Source organism: Gopherus evgoodei, chromosome 3 (assembly GCF_007399415.2).
Source record: "Gopherus evgoodei ecotype Sinaloan lineage chromosome 3, rGopEvg1_v1.p, whole genome shotgun sequence".
Taxonomy (NCBI): domain Eukaryota; kingdom Metazoa; phylum Chordata; order Testudines; family Testudinidae; genus Gopherus; species Gopherus evgoodei.
Window position 1 is genome coordinate 212,437,327 of NC_044324.1, and position 17,145 is coordinate 212,454,471.

Sequence of the window (17,145 nt, forward strand, 5' to 3'; positions counted from 1 at the left end):
AATGTCCCTATATTTGAAATTTGTAGGGCAACTACATAGAGCTCAAATCATGCACTTACAAGACACTATTCTGACAATTGCTTGTTAGTCACTGAGATGGAAATCCATGTCAACAGTCGCGTAAGAAGAGAATGGTTACTTATCTCTTGAAGAACCGGTGACTGTAGGGGATTGTCCAGATGGATTCAGTGATGCTACTCTTCTACCCTCTGCCCTGGGCCCACTTTGTCCTGTATACCTCCAGGTGTGGCAGAAAGGGGGGAGCGAGAGTACCTAAGGTGTGGGCATAGGCTAGCCCCCATGGCCGTTGCTGGCTAATGGAATCTGACTTTGTGTACTGGGGCTCTTACTTATAAACAGTGTAATCTGTGTGGTGAACGCATCTAGAAGAAGCACACTTCTGTAGGGTAACTATTTTGTGTGGTGTTGAAAATACAATGAAGCTTAATTTGTGATGAAACAAAGGAACAATAATGCTTTATAGGATATTCTGGTATCTTAGGTCAAGTATTTGTTGATGGGTTCTCTTATTTGGAGACTGACACCTTTTGAAATTAATTTTTTTCCTTAGTCATGTTTTCCATAGTACGTACAGTCCCATTGCTGCCTTTCAGTAAACACCATTGTGAGGGCTTGGCTAAACAGTATTTGTACTGTTTTAACTGTATCTGTTTGAAATGCTATAGTTAAGTAGTACAACATCCTCGTGTGGAAGCCGTTATTTTAATATAGTTTATTCCTATAAAACTAGTGGAATAAGCTATATGGGTATGTATAGGTGCCCTATATCAATATAACTGCATAAAAATAAGGGATTGTACCAGTTTAAATATTTTGGTTTAAAAAGCAAACCGACAAAAACAAACCATAACTGAAATAGTTAAATCAGTTTAAAAAAAAACAACACCTGCATGAACATGCTCTGAGCTATGCATTGGCAGCTGATGCTTTCTGGATGGACATTTACCAGTTCTGGGCTTAAAGAAGTTCAACTAGAACTGCCCTCCTACATTTGGTTTATGACTAGAGCTTCAATTAAAAATTAGTAATTCATTGCCCTTCTAACTACTCTTATTTTCCATTTGAATTATTTCAGGTTTATTTACCTTGTCTTAAAAATACATTTTTGAGGAGGAGAGGGAACAGCTGGTGGGGAGGAAACCACCTATTTGCCTAAGTTGTTGTTTTGTGTTCCAACTCAACTGCTTTAAATACAGCAATTGTTCTTGCTGTTTCTGATCTTTAGCTTTACTGGGGCCCTAAATGGGAGCTTTATTCCCATCTTATTTCATCTGAAGCAGGATCAGCCATGTAAAAGAGACTTAGTGCAATGTTGAGAAACTGAGTGAGAGCCTGCAGGAAATACTTGTGGTGCAATTTATTTGTGGCTTTGACTTGGGGTGGGGTGGGGGATGGTACGTGTTAATTGTGGCAGCTTGTTGTAGAAAATATTCTATATGGAAACTGGTATTGAGGAAAAGAATTCCTTAGTTCACATTCTTCATTTCCAGTAGTCCTTGTTGATTTAGGCTTTAATTCCTTCTGTTGTATCACTGCAGTCCCTTTCCTTGCAGGTGGAAAACTGAAATAGATCTGTATTGATTATTTTTAGTATTGTAGCCCCTAGGAGCCCTAGCCCTGGATCATGGCCCTGTTTTACTAGGCTCTGTACAAACAGAACAAAAAGACCGTCATTGCCCCCAACAACCTTACAGTCTAAGTATTGTAGAGACAGCAGATGGTATAGACAGACAAGGAAGTACAATGAAGCAATGAGACAGTGTTGGTCAGTATGATTTATCATTGTCTCTGTACACCAGGAAGTAAGCATCATAGCAAAGAAGAGTTTTAAGGAGAGTTTTGGAGGACAATTAAGTGGCTTTGAGGAATTTCATGGGGTTTTCCTCTAAAGTGTGAGGGGCAGCATGGGAGAAAACACAAATTGTCAGTGGAGGGATGTATAAAAGATCTGAACTAGTTTTACTTCATTTACTGATGATCGCTTTTACAACTAGTTAAGTTACTGTTCTTATATTGGGATGAAATCTGCTGCACAGTCGGAACAGATAGCTAGCAAGCCAATCTCTTTGAGAAGACACCTCTAGTAAATATAGTTTGTCATGTGTCAATTATTTTCCTCAAATGTTTAAAATAGCCAACAAATGAAGTTACATGTTTGCATATTTTGCATTTTTTCCTTTTAAAATGATCATTGTCTTTTATGAAGACATGATTGATAAAAAGTTTTCTAATTTACTTATTAACTTCATTTAAAATAAGAGAGAAACTGAACATAGTTGTAAAATGTTGAGAACCCCAAGTTCTGGGTTCTCAGCATCCTTGGAGCACTATAATTTGGTTTAATAGGACTTAGATTTTTCTACCATCTTGATCTAAAATCACTCTCATTTTTAAATGTCTAGTTGTAATTCTTATTGTATTCAAAATTCAGCTGCCAGTTTAAAACCTGTTCCTTATACTGAGTTTATGACATGAATTTATAAATCTTATGCTAGGGCTGGTTTTAATATTAAACTACTGTGTGTCATTCTTTCCATTTTCTAGTTTATTGGATTTAAGTTGCTGCCCAGGGGATAGGAAAAAGTGAATGGGTAGGGGAGATGGAATCTTGTATGCCACCGTAATTTACAATGAACACTGGCTGCTGTGACTATCTACAAGAAGTGATGTAGCTTCAGTACAAAAAAAAAATCTCTCTGAAAACTCTTCGTTTTCCAGTCGGAAAAATATAGTGGGCAACCGGACAAGCAGAGGAAAAATGTGATTCATAGTTAACTACTACCATTAAAATGCTAGACATTGTTACCAAATTTAACAGTTATTGCCCTTAATGTCCGAAGTAATGTGTATGACAAGTACAGATTACAATAATTGCTATTGTTTTAAGGTAGGGAACTTCTGTACTTCATTGCATGCTTTGGTAAAAATGGTTTACAAAAGTTTTTTGCCAAGAGAGAGACACCTACCCAATATTCACTGAGTACAGAAATATACATTTTAATTATAATTTGAAAATTAGTGGAAAGATTTAATGAGTAATCTTATGTTTAGTCATTTAGTCATACATTTCAGACTACAGAGAAGCTCTTTTACATGCACAAAATAGGAAAAATATGTGTCACTCTCATCTTTAAATCTGCACTCAGTTATGTAGGATTCGTCTGAAGAAGTCATTCTATAATTCTTGCTTGAAAATAACTTTATGCATACACTAGAACATCCAGTTTTCTGCTCAGAACTCAGCATTCCAGCTTAGCTGAAAAGTACCATGAAATAGAAATTAAAATATTTTGTTAATAGAACGTAGATTCCAAAGCCAGAAAAGGTCACTGTGATCATCTAGTCTGACCTCCTGTATAACACAGGTCATAGAACTCCCTTAAAATAATGTCTTTTGAACTAGTGTATATCTTTAAATATAAAAATCCAGCCTTGATTTAAAAATTGCCACTGATGGAGAGTCCACCAAGACCCTTAATAAATTGTTCCAGTGCTTAATTACTCTCACAGTTAAAAGCCTATGTCTTATTTCCAGTCTGAACTTTTGCCTAACTTCAACATCCAGCTTCATTTGAACATCATGAAAATACTGGATTCTGAGATCTGGGAATACAGCAGGAGGTTTTTATATTTAATTCTTTTGTTTTTAAAAGTAGAAAGATAGGAGGATTTCCACTTTGGACCATCACACCATTGACCAGGGGTAATCCAATTATTTTTTGTCAAGGTCCAAATTTCTTGGTCAAGGTGCAGTCAAGGTACAGACTCTAGAGAAAAGAATACAAAAATAATAACAATAAAAAGCTTTTGCTGGCAGTTCAGAAGTGTCTGGTGGTCCAGAATTGGCCTGCAGTTCACCTATTGACAACCCCTGCCTTAAACTGTGGATTTAACTTTGTAATAAGATGTACCTAGAGCAGGCCACATTGCTGAGCTAAGACATTGAATCTTAAAAGACTGAAAAACACATCTGTGATTACATAGCTGTTTGTCCTGTATTAATCCTGCTAAATCTTGCTCCGGTTTAAATGTAGCTGGGGTGAAATTCCAGTGCATGATGAAATTCTGGATCAAGCTGGGATGTTTGGTGGGCTTTGGCAAGTTCTGAACACTGAATTTGGCCTCTTATTTACTCTTCTGTTCAGTATTGTGTCCCTATTTCACACAAGATAATATATTCAGCATTTTAGGAACAGGCTAAAATATTTGGGCCTGTTTTTTATGTGCACTGTTTTCCTCACCTTTAAACATTAAATATTTATAATTGCAGCAGATATTAATAGTGGGATGTAAGTATGAATATATTTATTATCTGGCTCTGCTTTTGCACCACACAGGATAGTGAAAATCTTGAGTGTTGATATCTTTTTAAAATATCACTAATCTGAGAGTTATCATCTAACACTCTGAGTCCCAAATCATCATCAGTTGTTAGAATGGTGCATCGTTACTCATCTTTTAAAACTACCTAAACGTGACTATGAATTAGATGGAAATTACAGTTAACAGAGAGGGATTAAAACACTTACTTTAGAAACTATCTTAATATATATCAATCCTTCTTAATGTGTTGTACTAACATTTTAAAATGTAAAAACTCTAGAATCATTGTATTCAGTTTGTAGAATCCTTTTTATGTTGGAGTTCTCTTGACTTCCTTATTAACGCAAGGTCTACTTAGAATTCTAACCTCATTTCCCATAGGTCATTTATGATTTGTATACGACACATTGATGTGACAATTTTTTTCTCTAATCAGTAAAGTGGCAGAATGCAAATGAAATTCAAAGCATTTTATTCTTGATTTGCTTATTCTTAATGATACTGTTTCATTTCTCAAAAATGTACAGGATATCAGGATGATATTTCTGTAAACAAAATATTCTAACCAATACACACTTTCCCTGTATGATAAAATAGCTGAAAAATAACTGAGGCACTCATTAGGTTTGCACAAGTACCAAATGTGCTGTCATATGGTAGTTATGCACTATCCTACTTTACACTATACTGTAGTTTGCAGTGTGTGATGGACTCTGTCTTTCTCATGCAGCTCTGTCTTACTTTTGGCTTACTCATATTCATTTCACATTATGTTTATGGCTTTAGTGAAACAAATGAGCTAATCATTGACAAGCACTATTACTTTTATATATACACAGAAAGGCCAAGCAACATCATTTTGGAGAGCACTTAAACTGGTCTTTTTCTTTTAAAGACTTTAATAAATGCGTGTCATATTAGCTAGTACAGTTCACCTTTCAAGTCATGTCAGAATACTTCATCAAATGAGGCACCAAAAAAAAATGTTCTTGGCACAACATGTGTAGTTTATGAAAAAAATTAATCCTAAAACCAAGTAATTCAGATTTGAAAGATACATTTGATCCAAAAGAAGAAATCATATACTGTTCTTACAGTAATTAACAAATATTCCAGGCCAGAAAGACTACCCTTTGATTGGGCTTCAAGAGGAGTGGGAAGGGTCTCTAGAGTTCAAAAGCAAATCATAACAGAGCTACCTTACACGGGCAGGGTATTGGTAGTTATTAAAAAAAAAAAAATCAAGAACAAAAAAACACCAGTGCAAGCTTCCACTCCCAGTTTCCTATAAAAATAGAATCATAGAATATTAGGGTCAGAAGAGATCTCAGGAGATCATCTAGTCCAATCCCCTGCTCAAAGCAGGACCAACACCAACTAAATCATCCCAGCCAGGGCTGTGTCAAGTCGGGCCTTAAAACTCTCTAAGGATGGAGATTCCACCACCTCTCTAGGTAACCCATTCCAGTGCTTCACCACCCTAGTGAAATAGTTTTTCCTAATATCCAACCTAGACCTCCCCCACTGCAACTTGAAACCATTGTTCCTTGTTCTGTCATCTGCCACCACTGAGAACAGTCTAGCTCCATCCTCTTTGGAATCCCCCTTCAGGTAGTTGAAGGCTGCTATCAAATCCTCCCTTACTGTTCTCTTCTGCAGACTAAATAACCCCAGTTCCCTCAGCCTCTCCTCGTAAGTCATGTGCCCCAACCCCCTAATCATTTTCGTTGCCCTCCACTGGGCTCTCTCCAATTTGTCCACATCCCTTCTGTAGTGGGGGGCCCACAACTGGATGCAATACTCCAGGTGTGGTCTCACCAGTGCCGAATAGAGGGGAATAATCACTTCCCTTGATCTGCTAGCAATGCTCTTACTAATACAACCCAGTATGGTGTTGGCCACCTTGGCAACAAGAGCACACTCGTATCCAGCTTCTCATCCACTGTAATCCCCAGTTCAAGTGATGTTTGTCTGCTCCTTCTCTTTCACTATACATGAGATTTGGTACTATAAGCCCATAGAGGTCCAGGACTTTTGCTTTTCTTCATGGTCCACATAGCAGCTGTTCTCTTTTGGCAGCCATGCTTCTTTATGGTCCTCCCAACCTCAAATTTCATCCAATGGATTTCATTTCAAGGGCGACGTCTAAGTAAAATGATGCTCAGAGAGTTAATATCTTATTCTGCATATTCTCAACAAGTAGAGTGAAGCATGTACTATGTTGACAGGCTCTCCCTCTTGCCCCTAATCAATCACCTATTGATAGGGTTGCCATGTGTCTGGTTTTCAAATGGAACATCTGGTCATAAAGGGACCTGGCCATTAAAAGTCTAGTTGAGGGCCTCAAACAGGGGCAGCGCCTGCGGGTGGGGGAAGCAGGCAGAGCCCCCTGGCCGCGCCTATACTTTGATGCTGGAGGGACATGTCACTGCTTCCCGGTAGCCACCTGAGGTAAACGCTGCCTGGATTCTGTACCCTTCAACCTATCCTGCACCCCAACCCTCTGCCCCAGCTCTGAGCCCCCTCCCACAATCCAAACACCTTGGCCCCACCCCAAAACCCTCACCCCCTCCCGCACCCTGAACCCCTCATTTCTGACCCCACCCCAGAGCCCACAGCCCAGCTGGAGCCCTCATCCCCTCCTGCACCCCAGCACCCTCCCCCAGCCCAGTGAAAATGAGTGAGTGAGGGTGGGGGAGAGCAAACAGCGGAGGGAGGCGGGATGGAGTAAGCGAGAGGCAGGGCCACGGGAAAGGGTGTGGCAAGTGTGTTCAGTTTTCTGCAATTAGAAGGTTGGCAACCCTGCCTGTTGATCCACAGTGCACTAACAGAGAAGCTTCCATGGAGCTGGAAAAAGAGAGTGGAACTTGTTTTTCTCTTCGTATGCTTTTTTTGCATCCCCGCCCCAGATCTAGGTCCCCTCTATATGCAAAGCTAAAGGTACAATCTAATCGAACTAAAAGCTCTCCTGTCCTTTTGTTTTCCATACAAGCCTAAATCCAGCAAGAATTTAAAATGTGTCATGTAGGAGGTATTTATTTAAAAAAAAAAAAAAAATAACAAACTATACAAGTAAGGTGGTTGAGTCTGAAAATCTTACTAAAATCAAAGGAGATATGTATTTAGTGTAAATTGTTATGCCTAAGAATAAAGGTTGATGAGAGTCTAATCTTAAAAGGTCATTTGGGAGTTTAATTGAATATTAAAATATATAGCTCTTCAAGGCTATTCTTTCATACAACATGAAATAGCTATGGATATTTTTAAAATAAAATAATGTGACCTTATTTCTCTTTAAAAAAGCATCTTGATATTTTTTCCATTTGACATAATACTTACTTGCTATTGGGTAAAAGTGACATGAAACATTATGCATAAAATAGGATAGTACTTCATTTATTACTTGATAGTGAGTGCATGTAAAGTAAAGAGATGATGAGAAAAATGTATATATCAAAACACATGCAAGGATTTTGAGTGTGTGTGTGTGTTGTAGTTCAGTAAGGAGACGCAGATTTTGGAAGTGTACTTTAGGTTTTTATATACTGGAAATCCTTTTCATATTCAAAAAAGTAGAGTAGAGTGCCTATGTCTAAATAACACGTTTGAGATACAAATGTACTATCTGTTAAAACGTCTTGTGTCCTGAACAGATTTTTCAAGTTCTCACTGAGGTTTCATATTCAACAGCTAGTCGCTGTTGTTATTTCAGAAATAATATGTATATTTAGAGTGATTTTTCAATATGTAACTCAACCCAGCCTCCCGATTTTCACATGCAGTTATTTGTGGGTATATTCAGGCATCTAACTTTACCTGATTTGTGGGGTAAGCAGGAAAGCACAAATTTTATTATTGTACCTACAGTTTATTTGCTTTAGAAAAATCAGGTCTCAAAAATCAAAGCCTTTATCATGAATAAATGAATGTCCTACTGCAGGCCTAAGAAATTTGGTGGTTCTGTTTTGGTAAAAAATATTTGCCCTGTGCCATTTGGCAGAATCTGTGGGCATCCATGCCGCATACTGTACCGTTTTTTTGTTCCAGTAGTATACTCTGCATTGACCATGTCCAATTCATAATGGATGTCTGATTCAGATTAGGCCACTGAGCCACATTGGCTGTGGTATTGTATTGTGTGATCAGTATCATGCTTCTACTGAGTAAAGACCGTTACTGCATACTACTAAGAAAATTGATTTTACATGATGGCTCTAACTTTATTTGGGGTTTTAAATAGACCTTAGAAAAAGATATTTAAGAACATAAGAACGGCGATACTGGGTCAGACCAATGGTCCATCCAGCCCAGTATCCTGTCTACTGACAGTGGCCAATGCCAGGTGCCCCAGAGGGAGTGAACCTAACAGGTAATGATCAAGTGATCTCTCTTCCCACCCTCTGACAAACAGAGGCTGGGGACACCATTCCTTACCCATCCTGATGAATAGCCATTAATGGACTTAACCTTCATGAATTTATCCAGTTCTCTTTTAAACCCTGTTATAGTCCTAGCCTTCACAACCTCCTCAGGCAAGGAGTTCCACAAGTGTGAAGAAGAACTTCCTTTTATTTGTTTTAAACCTGCTGCCCATTAATTTCATTTGGGGGCCCCTAGTTTCTAGTATTATGGGAATAAGTAAATAACTTTTCCCTATCTACTTTCTCCACATCACTCATGATTTTATATACCTCTATCATATCCCCCCTTAGTCTCCTCTTTTCCAAGCTGAAGAGTCCTAGCCTCTTTAATCTCTCCTCATATGGGACCCGTTCCAAACCCCTAATCATTTTAGTTGCCCTTCTCTGAACCCTTTCTAGTGCCAGTATATCTTTTTTGAGATGAGGAGACCACATCTGTATGCAGCACATCTGTATGCAGTATTCAAGATGTGGGCATACCATCGATTTTATATAAGGGCAATAATATATTCTCCTTCTTATTCTCTATCCTCTTTTTAATGATTCCTAATATCCTGTTTGCTTTTTTGACTGCCTGTGCATACTGCTTAGACGTCTTCAGGGAACTATCCACGATGACTCCAAGATCTTTTTCCTGATTTGTTATAGCTAAATTAACCCCCATCATATTGTATGTATAGTTGGGGTTATTTTTTCCAATGTGCATTACTTTACGTTTATCCACATCAAATTTCAATTGCCATTTTGTTGCCCAGTCACGTAGTTTTGTGAGATCTTTTTTAAGTTCTTCACAGTCTGCTTTGGTCCTAACTATCTTGAGCAGTTTAATATCATCTGCAAACTTTGCCACCTCACTTTTTACCCCTTTCTCCAGATCATTTATGAATAAGGTGAATAGGATTGATCCTAGGACAGACCCTTGGGTAACACCACTAGTTACCCCTCTCCATTCTGAGAATTTACCATTTATTCCTATCCTTTGTTCCCTGTCTTTTAACCAGTTCTCAATCCATGAACGGACCTTCCCTTATATCCCATGACAACTTAATTTGCATAAGAGCCTTTTGTGAGGGAACTTGTCAAAGGCTTTCTGGACATCTAAGTACACTACGTCCACTGGATCCCCCTTGTCCACATGTTTGTTTGACCCCTTCAGAGAACTCTAATAGATTAGTAAGACACGATTTCCCTTTACAGAAACCATTTTGACTTTTGCTCAACAGTTTGTTTTTCTAGGTATCTGACAATTTTATTCTTTACTATTGTTTCAACTAATTTGCCTGGTACCGACGTTAGACTTACCGGTCTGTAATTGCTGGGATCACCTCTAGAGCCCTTTTTAAATATTGGCATTACATTAGCTATCTTCCAGTCATTGGGTACAGAAGCCGATCTAAAGGACAGGTTACAAACCCTCATTAATGGTTCTGCAACTTCACATCTGAATTCTTTCAGAACTCTTGAGTGAATGCCATCTGGTCCTGGTGACTTGTTAACGTTGAGTTTATCAATTAATTCCAAAACCTCCTCTAGTGACACTTCATTCTGTGACAGTTCCTCAGATTTGTCACCTACAAAAGCTGGCTCAGATTTGGGAATCTCCCTAACATCCTCAGCCATGAAGACTGAAGCAAAGAATTCGTTTAGTTTCTCTGCAATGACTTTATTGTCTTTATGTGCTCCTTTTGTATCTGGATCGTCCAGGGGCCCCACTGGATGTTTAGCAGACTTCCTGCTTCTGATATACTTAAAAAACATTTTGTTATTATCTTTGGAGTTTTTGGCTAGCCGTTCTTCAAACTCCTCTTGGCTTTCTTATTACATTTTTACACTTAATTTGGCAGTGTTTATGCTCCTTTTTATTTACTTCACCTAGGATTTGACTTTGCAAATTTGGTTCTACCAGTTGTTCTTATAAATCTTTTTAAACAAATGGACGTTTAACTCTGAAATAATAGTTCCAAAAATTATCAGTTGCATTTGAGGGGAACCATAGGAGATTTGAAGGGAACCCTCTCTTCTTGAAGTGGTAAATCATGATCTTGACCAAAATTGTTCTAAAAGTAGAAAGATGCTCATATATCGCGTAGGAGGGCTAAGGATCAAAGTTGAACCAGTAGAATGAAAACCTTAAAAATGTTTTTAATTAAATCTGATTGTCATTTAACTGAAAAAAAAGACCACCTAAGAGCAGACGCCAGGATAGCCTTATCAAGGAGGGGATTAAAAGAGGCTGTGCCTCTGGAATAGAGAATGTCTTTACAGTGAATTATGGTTAAGGTTCTAAATAACATTCTGCTCAACTGATACATGTTATAACTGTTTTATCTTTTCGACTCATAGACTTTCAACACATTCCACCTCACTATGTGTTAAATTGTGCAATCCTTGGACCTTTTAAGATTAATGAGACTATGGGCTCAAGTAAGTACACAACAAAGTAAATAAGGCTTTCACAGTCTAGCCTCCCGCTAGGAGTGGAGCAGTTACAAGTCATTCTATTTTGTAAAGTGACTGTCAGGGCCTGGTCGTAGGCAACCAGACCTAGTGGTCAGAGTCCACAGCCGGGAGTCAAGAGTAGGCTGGGATTCAGAGGCAGGAGACAAACCAGAGATCAGAACCAAAGGTCAGAGGTCAGGAGCCAAGCCAGGTCAGGACACCAGGAAGTCAAGCTGGGGGAACAGGAGTAGGAGGCACACAGTCCAGAGCAGGGTGGAGCTCAGTTGTTCAGACAGTTTCCTGTTCCTGTTGCTGGCTTAAATACGGCCAGCGGGCCGGTTGACTGCTCTGGGACACCACCAATGGAACATCAGAGGTGGAGCCTCGAGCTGGGGCTGGGCTCCATGGGCCGTGGGTTGTCAGCAGGCTCCCAAGTGGGGAGTTGAAGCACGGCTGCTCCTGTGACCCAAGTCTGAGGTCAATGGGTCATGCCAGTGACATTTCCCACAATTGAAACAGTATTCTTTAAAGAAATAAAGACAAATCCTGCAAGTCGTCTTCTCCTGAAGCTTGCACTAGCACTGAGAGCTCAGCCCTTGGAAGACTGGCAGAATCCAGCCCATAATCTTAAAAAAATACAACTTTTTAAAAGTAAATGTAACTCACCATTTTATAATGAGACTAGTGCAAAATAGGTGTACACTTTTTGCCCAAGTCCCTTCATCTAATGCAAAATTTACCAGAACGTCTGCCAATGAAATTTCATCAGCTGAACCTGTTATATATTTAATTATTATTAAATAATAAAATTCCCAGAATTAAGTGATCAGCCTTATGTCTCCAGTGTATTGGTTTGTGCAGCTTCAATATACGCTACAGATAATTGTATTGCATGAGCATTACAGACCTGATCCTTGTCCTGGCGCAAAAAAAATTAAAGCTGCCCTAAGAGTACAGCTGAAGAATCCGAATGGCAGAATAGCCAGGGAAACTGCTATTCTCCTCCCTAACTTCTAGCATATGGGATAGATGAGGGTGTTGCCGGAACAATGTGTGCTGGTGATTCTCTGGCAGTGTGATGTGAGGGCTACCCTATAAAGTTTTGTCAGCATAGCTATGTTGGTCAGGGGTATGAAAAAACCACGCCCCTTAGCTGACATACCTATGCTGGCAAAACTGCTAGTGTTAACACAGCTATGCTCACAGAAGAATACTTCTGTTGGCGCAGCTGACATTGTTCAGGGAAGCGATGTTGTTATGCTGGCAGAAAAGTTCCCGTCAGCATACAGTGCATCTGCACAGGGAGCACTACCATTATAGCTATACTGACAAAATCTTTGTAGTGTGGACAGCAGTAACTGTTCACCCACCCTACGCCCTTGGGAGTGCTGTTACCATCCAATACAGATTAGCCCATGTCTACACTACAAAATTAAGGGCATGGCTACACTTGCAGATGTAGAGCGCTGGGAGTTAAACCAGTCTTTGGAGACCACAGCAGGGAGAACGCTGCCGAGTGTTTACACACTCAGCTGGAAGCGCACTAGTGTGGCCACATTAGCAACTCTTGCAATGCCACAAAGAGCAGTGCATTGTGGTAGCTATCCCAGCATTCAAGTGGCTGCAGTGGGCTTTTCAGATGTGGGGGGTGGGATGGAGAGTGACAGGGAGTGTGTTGTGTGTATGTGGGGGGAGACAGAGTGGGTTTTTGGGGTGCTGAGAGTCTGTCAGCATGCTGTCTTGTGAGTTCAGACGCCCCTGCCTCTCTCTCACTCGCAACAAGCAACATTCTACGCTAATGGCTGTGAGAAACAGCTTTGAAAGGGGATATCTGCATTCCTACAGCCGATTCCAAAACAAAGACAAGAGTGACCACTTGACTTAAGGGGATTATGGGATCTTTCCAGAGGCTGATCAAAGCACAGTAAGGCAACACCTCGTTCACACTGATGCTGGGGCGTTTCAGCCGAGGTGCAACAAGCATTATGCTTCTCATGGAGTTGGATTACCAGGAGCGCTGCTGCTGCAGAGTCCAGCTGCTCTAAGTGCCTGGCCAGTGTGGGCGGGTCGGGAGTTAGGGTGCCCGGGGCTGCTTTAATGCACTCTAACTTGCAAGTGTAGCCATGCCGTAAGTTGCCCTAACTTATGTTGGCACACAGCCCCTGTAATAATTACATCACTTCTGCATCTACGCTTTGCGGCTTGTGTTGGCGGTGTGCATCCTCCTCAGGAGTACTTTCATTGATTGTGCTGTCAGTGTGGGGCATCGTGGGACTGCTCTTGAAAGCCAGTAACAGTCAGCATAAGCCACACAGTGTCTGCCCTGACACTGAGTCAACCTGACTGCATCAACCTTGACTCTGCACCACGTGTGAAGGTGGAGTTAAGTCAACATAGCAGGACAGTTACATCGGTGGGAATGAAATTTAAGTGTAGACACTTTCATGGTTAAGTTGACGCAAGGCAGGTTAAGTTAACCTAACCCTGTAGTGTAGAACACACCACAGAGTAACCCTGAGGCTTTTTTAAGTTACAGCAGAGCCTAAACTAGCGGCTCTGGGAGTTGAGGAGTGGGCAGAAAGGTTGTAGAAAGCTGGCTGTGACACCGCTCCCAGTGCACCAAGCACTGCTTTAGCCATCTGGCCATACATGTAATCCACCATTATTTCAATATGTAGCATTATTATATTGCAAAATCAATACCATGTGGACTAAAATATATGCTGATATCATATAACAATGCTACATATGGAGACAATGATGGGTTACATGTAACAGTAACACAGCACTAACAATAAGACAGAATACGCTTACATACATGTTTGGTACTGTAAAGTCTTTATCCTTGCCCATTTACAACAAAGTGTACACTGGAAAATAAAGCAATTTCTTCAGTACTTACAGATCTGTCCTCCTTGGTAGGAGATTAGACTGTAATAAAATAAATCTTCTGCAGTTACAAATAGAGCACAACAAATATGGAGTGAAGAGGAGAAATAACTGTTATGGCAAGCTATTGTTATGAGCAATGTGAATTGTATAACCCCAGTAAACATATGGGAAAAGGAGTAACTGGACACCATTAAACGTGAAGAATGGTATGTGTCAAGTTGTAAGTTCTTTATAAGGCTTTACATGACTCCCTCAAAGGTAAAACAATAGACAAACAACAAACTGAAGCAGTGCCGCTCCTTATCACACAACAGGGCTCAGACATGCCTTTGGATATACTGAATTACAGTGTTTGCCAATATAAAACCAGTAAACAGATATTTTTCAGAAATAGAGGACTGGATAACTCAAGATAGTTTTTCAAATTTTTTCATAGTTGGACCACAACTGAATGGTGTATCAAGCCACTTCCTCTTCTGTTCATAATTGTATAATATCGCTTTGATAGCTTTGGCAATTACTAACCTTGAAAAGTAATATATAGAATATATATTTTAGATGCCCTTAAGTGTAGTTTCACAACCAGTAATGGTAGGGATGGTGTCTTCCTATATCATTAGGGTCATTGAGCATTACAGGAATATAAATAGAGAATAATGTAGTAAATCCATCTAGCAATCTGACAAACTAAACGCTCATACAAAAGGAATATATTAGATGGTGTTTTGATCTTTCCTGCTGAAATACTGTCATGACCATAATTTATTTTTCTCAAAACATTTTTGCAGTGTAACTCTTCTCTCCAAGAAGTGCACATGGCAGAAATTTCATCTTAACTTTTTTGTCAGTTAAAGTTGGCTTTAAGCTTTGAAGCACGAGTTTGTATCCTATTAACATATTAAGTTCTAACCCTTTTTTAATCCTCTAAACTTTTGGCATTAATGATGCCTTCTGTCATGGAGCTGCACGTATCAATTATGTGTTGTGCAAAAGTGTTTTCTTTTTATCAGTTTTAATTTTGTGTCAGCTTTACTGAAGTCGCTTTGTTCACTTAGTAGGCAGGGTAAACTGCAACACCCAATTTACCTGCTCTGCATGTATTATTTTGCATGAGTCTACTATGTCCCCTCCTATTAATGTCATCTTTATACTAAACGTTCCCTGTCTGCAGCTTTTTCAGTTGTGTTGTAATTTGCATGTATATATGTTCATACTGAACAATCAACATTTTGGGCTTTTTAAGATTCCTTTGTGTCCACTCATTCCACGTGCTTTCAGTTCTCTCAGTTTTTTCCACAGTTGCTAAAATTCTCACAATTTTTCCACAGACTCACATTTCGAGACTTCCTCCTGGAGCTGTGGCAGGGCAGTCTGTGGCAATCGAAGGAGGAGTCTGTCGGCTGGAGACCCCAGCAAACTGAACAGCTTACTCCTCAGCTCAATACAGAGAATGTGAATGACGTTTTGTACAATAAGCTCTTTTGTGTTTTAACAGATGTTGGGAATTTTTCTCTCATTTTATACTCTTTATTGTAACCACATGCACCATAACTTGAGATAAGTGCTGCTGTTATTTATACTCATTCTGTGTGAAGAGGTGTATGCATGCTCATTTTTCTCTCAAACAAATCAGAACTCGTCCTAGTTGTGTAGGTGAAGATAATGTATGATTAATGTTGCGTTTAAATTTTCATTGTTTACAGTTAAAAAATAATGCCCTAAAATGACAGAAAAAAACTAATTGAAAGATGTGATAGTAACTATCATTCGTGTTCTAAATTAGGAAGTAATGGGCCTCAGAGGTAGTTGTGTAGTAATGCAAAAGTGATTGTGGTTTGTACATTTCTTTTAAGTTTAAGTGGATCCAGTGGTGACTTAAACACTGCTTCTTCATCCCCTATGTGGGGCATTTTTCTTTTGACAAAGAATGGTTTCAGTGAAACAATCTAGAGCAGAATTATGGCCAGAATTGTTTTTAAATAGTCTTATAATATAAGTTGTATCTCTCTTCCCAAGCTAAGATGTTACATAGCTTCAAGCTGTATGTATTACAAAAAAGCTATATAAAGATAATGTACCGTAATGCAGTCTTTACTTTGTGTATAATGGAATATTACAATGTAAATAAGAAAACAAAGTTTATGGAAAGATTCAATGCTATTCTTTGTTTCTTCTTTAAATATATATTTTAAGAAAAAGATACAGAAATAAACAAGCATATTACTGTATGCTAAGTATGTGTATTATTATTGAAAGATCTGATAGTAGCCCTCTTCTTGAAAAGGTGACTTCCTCAAAGTTCACTTACAGCATGTGTGTATGTATATTAATGTGTCTAATATGTATGCATTTTACATAAATTGACTGTAATATTTTTCCCACATATTCTAAAAAGCTACCTATTCATATAACTATGTAGGCCACAACTGCCTTGTAAGTATAAACAGTCAGTTATCTCTGTACACCAGTTCTGATATTTTAGCAAATCATTTGAGTTCTGAAGATGAGTTCTTAAGTTTCAAATATCCATTCAGTATTCTTCTTCCTGTTGGCAATGATGGCACCATAATATTTTTGTAATGACAAACTTTTGTTCAATGTCTTGTAGAGAGGCCAAAGAGAAGCAATGGTAGTTTATATCTTTTTTTTTTTTCTATTCAAATTTGGTAACAGAAAATAGATACTCCATTTTACCTTTCTCCAGAAGTGCAGGATAAGTATTTAATCCAATAACATACAGTTCACCCAACAGTGTACTCACCTCTTTATTTTGTATTGTTGTGCCTGCTTATAACAGAAATGCCTGATTCTGATTAAATGGTTGCATTGATTATGATATCAATGGATTATGGAAAAAATTCTTAATAAATTTATTTTTAAAAAACTGGCCTGAATTAATTTTAAAGGTAATGTCACTGCATGCTCAGAGGTGTTTTTTTACATTGTGACAAATCTGCAGGCACAGATCTATACGGAGAAATTCTCTGGTGTAAATTACACCAGTGGAGAATTTGGACCATAATTGGGACAACCAGATGGGTTAATCTCT

At 38.9% G+C, this 17,145-nt stretch overlaps 1 protein-coding gene across 4 annotated transcripts in view; it reads left to right on the plus strand.

Annotated features, from left to right (window-relative positions):
- The window catches only part of TASP1 (taspase 1), a 163,364-nt gene extending 147,043 nt beyond the window's left edge, over nt 1–16,321 (plus strand). For 3 of the 4 annotated variants that reach the window (XM_030557987.1, XM_030557990.1, XM_030557988.1), the window contains one exon: nt 15,425–16,321. In XM_030557987.1, coding sequence (XP_030413847.1) covers nt 15,425–15,517 — 93 coding nt within the window. In that variant the 3' untranslated portion in view covers nt 15,518–16,321. Of the gene's footprint in view, nt 1–11,108; nt 11,190–15,424 lie in introns of all 4 variants that reach the window. The other variant, XM_030557989.1, reaches the window with a different exon arrangement.
- The last annotated feature ends 824 nt before the right edge of the window (nt 16,322–17,145 follow it).